Raw genomic sequence first — 13,403 nt, 5'->3', positions numbered from 1 at the left:
CCTGAGTGAAGTGTTTAAAATGATGAAGTGTATTAGTCCAGTGGATCGAGACGGTGACTTTAAAACGACTTCATCAAGAATACGGGGACACAGCTGGAAACTTGTGAAGGGCAAATTTCAGACAAACATCAGGAAGTTTTTCTTTACACAAAGAACGACAGACACTTGGGATAAGCGACCAAGTTGTGTGGTGGACAGGAGGACTTCAGGGATTTTCAAAACTCGACTTGGAATAAGTGGAGAGGACTGGTGAGCTTTGTGGGGCTGAATGGCCTGTTCTCGTCCAGAGTGTTCGAATGTTCTAATGAGACGTGTGCTGCAAATGTTAGTGCTGAGGTCTTTGTTGATTATACAAAACAGAACTAAAACCAAAATATTAAAAATGATATTTAAATAAAAACAAACAGATGGAATAAACCTGAGCCCAGGACAACGACCCCGGCTGTCCCTTGACAGAGTGATGGAGACGTCACTTTGCTGCTGTGCTGCTTTGGATTTTCTCCTTTCCCAGGGTGTGTGTCCTCCACACGTGTGCCTGTGTGTGACGTGGCGTAGTCTTAGCGGCCGTTGTATTTAAAGTCGTGCCCGGTAATTGTCAGCATTTTAACTCAATAAAAAAAAAGACTCTGACTTCTAGCATTAGAAAGTTTGTGAGCCCACCACCAAGGAGGGATTGGGACACCAAGGTGGTCTGAAAGGCATTTAAAGATTTTTGTCCAGAGACATGTTAACCCTTAAACTGCCACAAGCACCCCCGGGATGCCAAATACGTATTTGCTGCACTTTTTAAGTAAACCTCACAATTCACAAAGAAAATGTGAAATTTTAATGGAACACACATATTTTTTTTCATGCAAAGAGCATCACAATTACTGCAACACAGATCATTTCACACACTGCCAATGAATTGTAAAAACTATTAAAAAAACTACTGCAACAATCAATTGTTATACAGTATGTACAAGTGACGCCATTTATGAAATTCAGTAAATCACCGAGCCAACTGCGCTTGAACTGACAGCACGTGAGCACAAAGAGGCCAACGCTGAGGCCTGCAGACTGGTAGTCTAGTGCAGCGGCTCAATCCCAGGGACAGTGAGGCTGCAGGGGGCGCCAGTGGTCATCAGTGCTCAACAAATGTACATCACGCACTGATCAGCTCCGGCGTGCTGGCAAATTGCACTGGGGACTGACTATAGCAGTTTAAGGGTTAATTTGGTGCACACCCAAAACATGTGGCCCAATGAGGATGGAGCTCGATTGCAATCTTGCCCTGGAAACTCCCCTTTTGAATTTTAAACACACCCCTTTCTCTTAGGTTGGCCACGCCTCCGTCTTTGAATCATTGATGCCCTCTTCAGCATGCCATAGACCAGAGAGAGCATGAAAGCTCTGTGAGGAGCACCTCTCAGCCACCACACAGAAGCTATGAGCGCCACCTGTAGGAGATGGCCACAAATTGAATTGCCGTCTTCCTACGGCTAACATTTCATCTTTTAATTTAGAACTCTCGGATTTAGGATACGTCACCTTTGGTCACAGCGTGTTAGGTGGGCACACAATTCAAGGCGATCCTAAAATGTTGTAATAAGCTGATTTGACAGACACACAAATGACAGGGTCATTTTTGTCACATGAAATTTTATCTGGCATGTGCAAGATACAGGGGGCCTGCCTTAAACATGGAGGTGTGGAGGAACGGGCAGTGCTGGTGATTTGTGACGGCGGGCCAGTAACAGGTAGAGAAGCCCTGCTGTGCTGTCATTCGGCTTGTCACTCAAAGGCCATCTGATGTCACCAATTGATGACACCGAATGAGTCATTTGTGCTCAAGGATTCATCTTTAAAGTTGGCCACTGAATCATAAAGTAGACACATCATGAAGTGATCTAAAAGTCTGCTGACCGGCGCGGTGGAACTGGAAGCAATGACAGATTTTGTGCTAATGTGCCTTTTTTGGTGACATTTTATTTGCTTGTTGTATCATATAGTGCCTTTCATGTCTGTCTATCTATCTATCTATTATATAGCGCCTTTCCATCTATCTATCTATCTATCTAGATATCTATCTATCTATCCATCCATTTTCCAACCCGCTGAATCCGAACACTGCGGTGGGTTGGCACCCTGCCCAGGATTGGTTCCCTGCCTTGTGCTCTGTGTTGGCTGGGATTGGCTCCAGCAGACCCCCGTGACCCTGTGTTCGGATTCAGCGGGTTGGAAAATGGATGGATGGATGGATGAATCCGAACACAGGGTCACAGGGGTCTGCTGGAGCCAATCCCAGCCAACACAGGGCACAAGGCAGGAACCAATCCCGGGCAGGGTGCCAACCCACCACAGGACACACACAAACACACCCACACACCAAGCACACACTAGGGCCAATTTAGAATCACCAGTCCACCTAACCTGCATGTCTTTGGACTGTGGGAGGAAACCCACGCAGACACGGGGAGAACATGCAAACTCAACACAGGGAGGACCTGGGAAGCGAACCCAGGTCCCCAGGTCACTCAACTGCGAGGCAGCAGCGCTACCCACCACGCCACTGTGCCACCCTCTATCAACTATCTATCTATCTATTATATAGTGCCTTTCACTCTATCTATCTATCTATCTATCTATCTATCTATCTATCTATCTATCTATCTATCTATCTATCTATTATATAGTGCCTTTCACTCTATCTATCTATCTATCTATCTATCTATCTATCTATCTATCTATCTATCTATCTATCTATCTATCTATCTATCTATCTATCTATCTATCTATCTATTATATAGTGCCTTTCACTCTATCTATCTATTATATAGCGCCTTTCCTATCTGTCTGTCTATCTGTGTTCAGAACATAGCACCGTCAATGCAGAAGGTGATCAGATAGTGTGTGTGTGTGTGTGTGTGTCGTTGAAGCAGACACCAGAAACGCCAGTTGTGAAAGTGAGAGCAGAGCAGGTCACCTCTGGCTTCTTTGCCACTCCTCTGTGCCCGTCTCTCCTAAAGCGGCCCACTAAAACGTTAAACTGATCCGCTGCCTCCCAGCTCTCCCCTTTAAATAAACTCCTCCTATAAAAAGTTGACCCCGTGGGCGGCCGAGCGGTAAAACAATTTCAGTCTGAGGACTCGCGGCAGCTGTGAGCTTTCTGGATCAGCACAACAACAACTTAGCACCAGGCGACCTTTTCGAGCTGCAGAAAGTGGCAAAGCCTTGGGGCAGTTCCCGACACTTTGGAATACGGTGCCACTTTGCCAGCTCTCAACAGGGTGCTACTGGTCCATTCCAGCTCGTACAAAGCAGTTGGATTGGTGTTTTATTTTTCAAATCACTGAGGTCATCTTGTAATTAGTGGAGATCCTGCCGTTAAAGCCGTAGGCAGCCATCATGGCTACAAGCAGGAGCCAACGGAGAGCACCTGGCTAATTAAATAAGCACAACAAGATGAGGGCTTCAGTCACAGAACAGAAGGACGCACTTGGGGACCTCGGCAGTCTGACTTTTTGTTTCAGGGCCCAAGTGACGATGGGTTGCTGCACTTGATTTGTATTTTATGACAAACATCTTCTACGTTTTCCAGGTGAGGAAGGCAGAAGTCTCAGGTAGTTCTGTTCACCAGTCAATATGGCGCATTCCATTTCACTGTACTGTCGATGTGTGATATCAAGGACCCTATGAACGTATTATATAGTGCCTTTCTCATCATATATCAAATTTCAATTCTCTCTGTCACTACTCATGGTCATCAAGTGTGTTAATGAGTTCCAGTTCAATTAGCACATAAAAGTACAAATTTGGACTCAGTACAGGTGACAATAAGGACCCCATAAACCCCCAGCAAAGTAGACACAAGTGTACATGTGGTGGGCACCTGGGCATCACCTTCAGGGCTCAAGCAAACCTACAGGAGGTGCTGCCACTTCACCCTGTAAATAGGAGAGGCGTGTGACCAAACAAAGCTCCGCCCATTGCAGACAGGACATCATACACAGGGGCGTGTCCAGAGAGGGGCGTGTCATTCTGGACCACACTGGACTGGTCAGATTTCTTTGTGTCTTTGTTTTCTTTTTGTGTCCTTTACCTTAAACAGTGCCACCCAGCTGGCTCCCCAGCGGTTACGGTGGGCTCCACGTGTCCTTCAGGCCTTGGCAGTGGAGTCTGTGTCCATCTATCAGGTTTGCCCAACAACCCACCACAAAGTGCTACCAAAGCTCCCTCCTTGTGCTCTTTCTGTAATTCTGATGTTAGTTGTCACTTTGTCCCCGTTATGTCCTGCAGTGGGAAACGCAAAGTGTATGGGAGGTGACCTGGAGGAGAAACGTCAAAAACGAGACAGAAATTCCATAAGAAAGGGTCAGCGCTCACCACAGCCCCCTAAACAGAGTCCAGTGAAATTCACATTCAGATGTGACAGTCAACAGGTGACATGTCACCACACTCTGCTATGATGGCCTCCCTGGATCTCTGCTCCTGTTTATGACAACGTGCATCGAAATTCTGTGTGGTTATGAGAAGGCGACTACACAGAGGGGGCATTTACTTTTTCACACAGGGCTGATAACTTTGTTCATTAGGTACAGGAATTAAGTTTTTAAAAACGTGTTATTTGTTCAATCAGATGCCCGCTGTATAACATCGCAGTTCGGTTCAAGGCCTGATCAGGAAGATGACCGCCACCACTTGTTGACAGCCCCGTGTATTGTGTGGTATATTTTTTATAAATCTGCTCCATCGTCTCGTAACAAACACACACGAGAGCACAAGGCCCTCAAGTGCAGAGGACACTAACAATGGGAGGGGACTGGAGGGGTCCTGAAGCACACGTACCCCAGGGGGGTCCCCAGAAGTGCCAGGACACCCATCTTGCTGCCAGTCAACATCTCTTTATGTCCCATCCTGGGGTTCAAATCTGGGGAAACACGGCGTCACCTCCTGGATGAAGACTTCAACGTCCTGTAGGCATTTAAAGGATGGAATTCTGGCCTCTCCTGACTTGGCCGTCTAAATGCCATTAGGAAGTATGAGATGGCACCCTGGGGGTTCCCTTTGGGGGCATCTTCTGTGTCTACTTGGGTGGTTACCACTCCTCACTGGCATTCTGGATTACTGGATTGCCCCACGAATTCAAATTCAGCCTGAATTCTTATGATTCTCGGTGCATTTGAGATTCTGTGCCCACCTTGTGCCAGTTCTGGATTAACCAAACTGCTGCAGTGCCTGTGAGGCCTACGAGGGCTGAACGAAACGGAGCCAACGAGAGCGGCCATTGAGTACTTCACCCGGGATGACAGACGTGAGCAGAAATGTTAGAAAACCCACCATTGGGCAGCCATGAAGCCCAGCAGAGCTCAGTGTGTCCAGAGAACTCCACTCATATAAGCAGCAGGTGAAACATCACACTTGTGTGTGCCACGTGTACATTTTATTATTCAGACACTTGATCGCTGGATTTCACTTTTATTATACGTACGTACGTCCATTCTTGGTTTTTGTTTTGTTTGGATTTTAAAATTGTACTCCATCTGGCTGTCAGGAGAAACACTAACAAAGCAGCAATTGTGCCAAGAATGGACGACCAACACAACATTACAAAAAACTGGCACCGCACACTGGCATACTGACACCCCACAAGTTCAGGACCCCAACCTCGCTGGAGCGCCACAGCTGCTGATCCCCTCAGCCCCCCTGGTGTCGTCCACCCACTGCCCCACTGCCCAGACTGGCCAGCCAAATTATGGAGGGGCAACTCCATGGAGGAGCAGTCTGTGTGTGCCAGTGACCTGTGGCGAGCCGGCAGGCGGGTGGGCTTGGCATCTGGTCTGACAAGGACGGCTTGCTTATCCTCTCTGGTCCAACTGCATTTTAACAACTGCTCTTCATTCACTTAGTGTGCACCACATCACAACACACAGATGTGAAAGGCACCATAAAAAAGAGAGAGATGAAAGGCACTATATGATAGATAGATAGATAGATAGATAGATAGATAGATAGATAGATAGATAGATAGATAGATAGATAGATAGATAGATAGATAGATAGAGTGAAAGGCACTATATGATAGATAGATAGATAGATAGATAGATAGATAGATAGATAGATAGATAGATAGATAGATAGATAGATAGATAGATAGATAGATAGATAGATAGATGTGAAAGGCACTATATAACAATTAGATGCTACATCACAGAATGTTCCACTGTTGCCGTCCTGGCACTCCGTTCACACACGATACACAAAGGCCACCATTCCCTCCAAGTGGACCCCCATGGCTGATGCCAGTCCATTAGTGTGGACCCCAGATGTCCACTGGCATCGTCAGGTCCGCCCTCTTCCAGCGGCTCACTGGATCAAAGCAGGTGCGGTTTCTCATTTCTCTATTTTGCTTCAGACTCTCCACTATTAGGTGTCATCATGCCGTACGTCATCCTCATATTCTTCTCAGATTTTCTTAACCCGATTGAGGGTTGAAGGAAGCCACAGCCTACCCCAGCAGCACTGGGCACAAGGCAGGAGGCAGCCCTGGGCATTGACAGTTGGGCTCACCGATTCACCCTGATCTGCATGTGTTTGTGGATGTGGGAGGAAGGCCCCTCCAGATATGGGGAGAAGGTGAAACTCCACAGAAAGAAGATTTGAGCACAGAGCACTGGATCCATGAAGTATCGGCACGAAGCAGTGGGATGCCATGCTGTCCCTAAGGGCATGTGGGGTGTCTCCGTTACTTCACACCTTAATAAAGTTCGGCTGCTCGTATTAAACACTAAAGTTAACATCGTAATTAAAAGTATTTAGCAATCTGAAGAGTTCATTTCTCAAAGTGAGACCTCAGTGACCCACTGGGTGAGCAGTCACCCTAATCAGGCACAGAACGTCTTCACAAGTGGCACTCCACTGACGCTGCTGGTTTCACTGTCTCCTTGGGAGCGTCGCTCCACCCAAACCTAAGAAGAAGAGCAGCAAACCCAAACACGTCGTCATTGTCACCTCTTCTTCCAAGTCAGCCACTGGCTTAGCCATCATCACCGCCAACATTGCCCAGCCAAGGACCCTGAGAATTCTGTGACAGATTTCACCACTCATGCCATCGGTTACTATGGCCAACTCCAGTGACACACAAGGTGGGCCGACCAACTGGCACTGTAAGCACACTCAGGCAGAACCTGTGCGGCCATTTGGCAATGCGGAAGTTCTACTCCGTAACTGCAGGCACGCTGATCTCCTTTGCAGGGACGCCATGCTACACGTGAACTAAAGTTCTATCCACACCTACAGTACGTGAACTGAAGGCACGTATTCAACTTCAGGGTCTAATCTGGCAGCTTGAAGCACATAGCAGAGTCCACCCTGGACACACCCACACCCCACTTACACATCTCCTTCATACAACTTCTGAAGGTCGCATGTGCAGTCACGTCATTATATGGAGAGAGTAACATGTCCAGGACACACGTCCAAGGTGCTGGTGTCATACCCAGGACGTCAGATCTGTGAGGCCCACAGCACCCAATGATGCACAAGCAGTAAACCAAGTAACACACAACAGATGGCAACGCCTCAAGACGAGGAAATCAAGGTCTGGTGGCATCTTCCACCGCGTCAGGACTTACCTCTCCAGGGTGTCTTCACCTGTGCTCCACCACAAAGCTCATAGTGGTGCCGTCAAACGATGGTGGGGCGATGATTCTTGGACCTTGCTGTGATGTTATGCTAATGACAGGCTTCCCTTCTGACAGTCCCTTGGGTGCCCGCGCCGTCACATGTTGCATTGCAGTTTGTGCGGGCAAAGGCTTCCCCGTGGCGAAGTAGTAAGGGCTCTCCATGTACGCCACGTCCCCCGTCGTCCCGGAGTGGGCACCTTCTTTGCTGTTTGTCTTGTCCACGTCGTCTCCCTCGGAATGAGAAGACAGCTGAGTGTGCAAAGTCCTGGCTGGCAAAACCGTAGTGGTGGGTAGAAAGCTGGGGTATATCATGTATGTTGTGCCATAGGCCCCCGGACTTAAGGCTATTGGTGAGACTGGCACAGGCACTGGGGTGACCGGCTGCTGTGGCATTGGGATGTCAACATACTGCCCAGTTTCGGGATCAAACAGCCTTTTGGTAGCCGGCTGGACGGGGGTGTCGACCAGGTAGTAGTGGCCAGTCGTGGGGTCCAGCAGCATCTTCCGCTGAGTCGGCTGAAACGGATCAATTGCTGGCGCAGGTGGCACCGATGGTGAGAAGCAGATAACCTGCGGCTGAACGCCAGACACGGCGATGGGCAGGGAGTGATGGTAGATGGTGGCGGTAGGGGTCTCTGGGGACCGTGTCTCCATGACAACAGAAGATCTTTTGGGCGACTGACGGGTGTCTTCCAGTCTCTTGAAATCAGAGTGGCTGGGGCTGGCGTCGTGGGTCCTGACCCCAGGGCTTGTGAACAAGTACCCGGAGCTCTGCTCTTGGCTGCCAGGTGCTGCTTTGGCATTGCTTGGGTGAGGCTTGACTGGTATTGTGAGATAATTCTCAGAATCGCTGGCTGCCGTGCTCTTTGGCTCCTGACCAGTTCCTTCTGCTTTCCCCAGTCCCTCAGGAGTGGCTTTACTGGGACCGATTTTTAAAGACATGGGGATCTGAGGAAATTTGGGGACGAGGCCCTTTGTATTGAAGACTGGCTGTTGCCCCTTGCTTGCTGAAAATGGGCCATTGGCACGGCTGGCGCTTTTTGGGTTGTGACTTGTGTGCAAAGCGTTCTTTGTGACGATGGCGCCACCAGGCTGGGTGGCCATGCCGGGTCTTTCTCGGTCTTCTTTATTCAGAGTTTTCGGGTTTTCCTTATTGTCTTTTTTGATGGAAATGTCACACGCCAAGGTGGGCTTGGGGGTCGAACTCTCCGCACTGTGACAAGAATTCGTCCTCACGAGACGTTGCACGGGGGCCTGCGGAGGAAGACTCTCCTCCTTGGAGATGCTCAGCCTCCGCTCGCCGTGACCCCCCTCCTCGCTGGCGATGAGTGACAGGACGTGGCTGTCGGTGATGGGGTGCGGCTCCGTTTTGCGCTTCCACTCATTCCGGTCAAAGACGTACAGCTGCTCCATGGTCTTGACGGCGGCTTTCAGCTTCTCCAGTGCTGCCTGGTTCACTAGGGTGGTCTCGGGCTTCTTCTCAGAGGCGTCGGTGGGATTTTCCGGTTTCCTCTTGAACGCCTTGGCCTCGATGTGCACTCCGGCAGGCTCGAAGGGTTCAGTCTTTTGGGGCGGTTTGACCACAGCGGGCGGGGGCATCCTGCCCGTCGTTCTGTGAAGCATGATGGTGGTGCCCTCCAAGAGATGGGCAGATAGTGCCAGCTCGGCATCCCTCATCTCCTCGCCTGGCTGGGCTTTCGGCAGCTCAGGGTCCTGTTGCAGGTTGTTCTTGGTGTTTACCGATTGGCACTTGATGACAATCGGAGAGACAGAGCCGGTTTTTCCCAAGCCACCCTGTGATGTGGATTTTTGCTCCGCGGGGGCATCGCTGCCATCCGCTGCCCCAAAGTTGTAGGAGCTCTTGACCAGCTTGCGCACGTCTCGCACCTGGTGGATGGGCGTCTGCAGCTTGCACTTGTTGTCCCTGATGTCCCTCACCGTGAATTGGGGCAACCTTTCCAACGGATGGCCCTTGAACATGTTGGGGGGTGGCCCTTGGCTTCTGCAGTCCTCTGCCACCTTCGTCTGACTGCCTATGTTGGGCGTGAGCAGCTTGGCGATGTTGAACGGGTTGGCCTTGCTCTCCTTGACGCTCCTCAGGCTGATCTTGATTTCGGGGGACTTGGAGGCGACCTCGCATTTGGGCACACCTGGCACAGGTGACGGCTCCTCGGCCCCCCCGCCTCCGCCCCCTCCTTCCAGGTAGGACAGCGCCAGGCTGTGGCCCAGCGGCTTGGCCGCTTCCGCCTCCTTGCCGGCCGGCTGGATGCTGGGCACGAAGAGGTGGGACATCTTGGTGGCCTTCCCGTTGCTCGGCTCCTCGTCCCGCTGCTCGCTCTCGCCGTCTCTCCACGACCTGAAGGCGCTGTTGTGGCTGCGCAGCAGCAGGCCCTTGGCGGCGTCGGGCCCCGGAGGCTCCCCTTCGCCGGGCTCGTCGGTCGAGACGACGGTGTGATCGGAGCTGGCCTCGGAGAACCTGGAGCCCTGCCGGCGCAGGCGCCGCGGCTCGCCGGAGATCAGCCTGTCCAGGGTGGGCGAGAGGCCGGAGGAGGAGGACGAGGAGGTGGTGGTGGTCTCCGAGATCTCGCCGCGCTCCATCTTGCGCTCCTGCTCGAACTGCATTTTCTTGGAGATGACATTTTTGAGGAGGCTCGAGGCGAACTTCGCTTTCTGCTGCGTGCCTTCCATGGCTTCCCCTGCCTTGCAGGCTGGCTGGCTGGCCCCCGTCCCGAGCTCGCGGGGCAGGGCGTCTGTAACCTCATCCGTGGAACGTGATCCGCTGACATTTTGGACCGAGTTCGCACGCCGTTCGTCTGTCACGTTGCAGCGGAAATTGAAAGTCTCGGTCAGAGTGAGCAGCTGTTCTGCGTCGGGGGGCACGCCATTCACCTGGCCGGGCTTGGGCTTGGGGGGGTCTGGCGCGGGCCCCCCGTTGAGGAGCACAGCGCACGCGGGGGGGGCTGCCGCCACCGCTCTGGTTAAACTCAAACGTCGACCTCTTGCGCCCCGCGGCGCTCGCCAGGCTGCCGTACTTGAGATCCACGAAGGCGGACCACCTGTTGACCCCCTCAGTGAACGAGGCCGACGAGTCGCTCGAGGTGCTGAAGTGCAGCGCGTCCAGGTAGGGGCACGCCAGGCTGCGGAACGCCCGAGCCGTCAGGCTGCGCACCTCCTTGTCCGCGTCGTCGAGCTCGCTGACCGCGCTGGAGGCGCCGCTGGAGTGGAACTCGCCCTGCAGGTCCTTCCTGCCGCTGATGTGCAGGCGCCGGGGGGCCGCGATGAAGCACTTGCCGCCCTCGTCGCCCCGGCCGACCTTTACGCCCGCGTAGCCTTGGCTCATGTCGCCGCCGCCGCCGCCGCCACCTCGGCGCTCCGCATGGCAACCGCTGTTTTCCAGTGGCCCGCGCGCGTTGCTAGGCTCATTTATAGCTCGGGATGTCGCCTTGATTGACAGGTGGATCTGGCCCGCAGAAGTGCCACTGCCGCCGTTTTGGTGCTGGGACGGAGCCCCCAGCGAGCTGCTGCCGCGTGCGTCCGTGTGACAGAGGGGATCGCTTTCACGCTTAGTGCTGACTGCGACTCTCCCGGCGGCGGCGTTGTGCGGCTCCGCGCCCCCAGCCGTGCCCTCAGCCGTGCCCTCCAGCGCCGCAGCCTGATCGCTGTCAAAGGACGCGTAGTCCACGAAAGGGCACGCCTGGTTGTCTTGCTCGAAATCCCAGCAGGACCCCTGGCCGAAGTCGCAGTCGACGTTGTGGTCCAGCTCGCAAAGTTGGATCTCGTGGGTGGTGATGTAGTGCGCCTCATCCTCGTGCTCTTCGCCCGCCGAGGCGCCCGCTGTCCCCGAGGCTGTCGCTGCCGGCGGCGGCGGCGCGAGCTCGGCTGAGGTCAGGCTGCCGGGGCTCTCCGCCCTCCGGTTTAGAAAAATGTCCGTGTACTGCAGCTCCTCGTAGTCCTGGGCGCCCGTTGGGCACTCGGTGGACAGGTCGGTCTCCCGGGAGCTCTCGGAGGACGAGGTGAGTTCGAAAGAGTCCGAAAGGTCGCCAGCGACCAACTTCTTCTCGTCCGCCGCCTTTTGCTCGGTGGCCCCGACCCCGTTCTTACAGTTGAAGACGGCCAGATGGTTACCGTCGCCGGTAAAAGTTACCTTGACAGACTTGGAGCACTCGGGCTTCAGATCGAGAAGGTTGTCCAGCTCCACGTATTTCGACTCGTCCTGCGCCTTCCCAGAACAAAAGAGCTTCTTCTCCGGCATCAGCTTTCGGTAGGGGCCTCCGTCTCCCCGGTAAATCAGGGTCTTGTGGACCGCTTCCATCGTGCGCCCGTCTTTTCTGATTTTCTTTCCCTCCGACCGAGACACGAGTCCCCAGGAACCCCCTGCTTGCCTCCCTGATGTCCGTCTGCCTCCTGGCGGAGCGGCTGCTGCGCGTCGGCTTTGCTCTGCGCGGCGCTGTCTCCGTCAATGCCATTGGTGCCATCCCCTGCCGCGCAAAGCAAATGGAAATTCCTTCGTCCAAATCAAACGGGCGCGTCGTCTTTCAGGCATTTTTAAAGCACTGCGTCCTGCATTCAGCAAGTGGATGGGCAGCAGTGATCGCAGGGGCTGGCAGCGCCGCCGAGAGAGACGTTTAACCCTTGTCGGGACGGCGGGTGGCTGACTGGTCCTGACTCTCCCCAGAAGAAGCCTGCCACATCGTGTCACAAGTGACCTTTAGTGTCCCACAGCATCTCCAAGAAACGAGAGAAAGCGTCTGGACGCAGCACGCAGGTTGTCCCTGTCGCTTTCCAAAAATGAGGAGTCAGTGCCAGCTCAAGTGCCGCATCTTAAAGGCTCGATTCCTCAAGTAGGCTCCGTTTTTGCAGGTGCTAAACCAACAATGAAAGTCAAGGGGCACAAAGCCAGTGAAACGTTGGCACCTTACGGGCCTCGCCATCCCATTAATCGTAAAGCATCCGTGCGTGGCGATGACGATTACAGCAATGAACGTCTAGAATAAAAAGAAATAATCCTCGCTAGAACATATGCGACATCTGAGATATCTTAACGAAGATGAAGATGACGATTCCATCGTCTTTCGATTAATTTTATTGTAAAAAGTTCGCCGACGTCACGTGGCCACTCGAACCCTTACGTGCGTGGTGGCTGGGGTGGTGCCAAGGGTTCAAAAAAAGTGACAGTAAGAAAAGCCCGCAGGGTCACCGCGGACATCGAGAAAAAAATTTGAAAACACAAACCCCACCAATATTTAATATCCATCTGTCTGTTATATGGCGCCTTTCATGTCCATAGTGTCTTTAAACGCTGTCTGCCTCTCTACTATATAGTGCCATTCACTCTATGTATCCATTATATAGTGCCTTTGCCACCTATCTATCCATTCATTAAATAATGACTTACACGCTGTCACCTAAGTCTTATATAGTGCCTTTCGTATTTATCGATCTTTTAACATGTCCAGTGATTGAGCTGCGATGGAGGTGTTTGTGGGCGGCAGGGTGGCGCAGTGCTGGCTTTGTCTTTTTAAGGTGGCACTGCCCGTTCCGTAGCAGGACTTGCATTGTAGCTCGCTGGGTCTGCTCGAGTGTTCGGAGCTGTGGCTTGGTGTTCCATCCCGAGGTGACTCCATTCTTCACCTTCCTGCATTATTACATGTGCTTTAGGTAACGGGATACATTTATGTTCATTTCTATTATTCTTGTTATTATTTACTTTTCAGTTATTTGATCTGTCCCTGCATGCAG

General features: G+C 52.3%; 1 protein-coding gene across 1 annotated transcript; it reads right to left on the bottom strand.

The window, feature by feature from the left end:
• Positions 1 to 7,608: 7,608 nt before the first annotated feature.
• On the bottom strand, positions 7,609 to 11,981 carry c7h4orf54 (chromosome 7 C4orf54 homolog). Its single transcript, XM_051929846.1, is given in 2 exon segments — positions 7,609 to 10,534; positions 10,536 to 11,981. Coding segments are annotated over 2 exon segments (4,347 nt in total). The 5' UTR covers positions 11,977 to 11,981; the 3' UTR covers positions 7,609 to 7,628.
• Between the last annotated feature and the right edge of the window lie 1,422 nt (positions 11,982 to 13,403).

Source organism: Erpetoichthys calabaricus, chromosome 7, assembly GCF_900747795.2.
Source record: "Erpetoichthys calabaricus chromosome 7, fErpCal1.3, whole genome shotgun sequence".
In the NCBI taxonomy this organism is placed as follows: Eukaryota; Metazoa; Chordata; class Cladistia; order Polypteriformes; family Polypteridae; genus Erpetoichthys; species Erpetoichthys calabaricus.
This window is presented reverse-complemented; position numbering and strand designations above follow the sequence as displayed.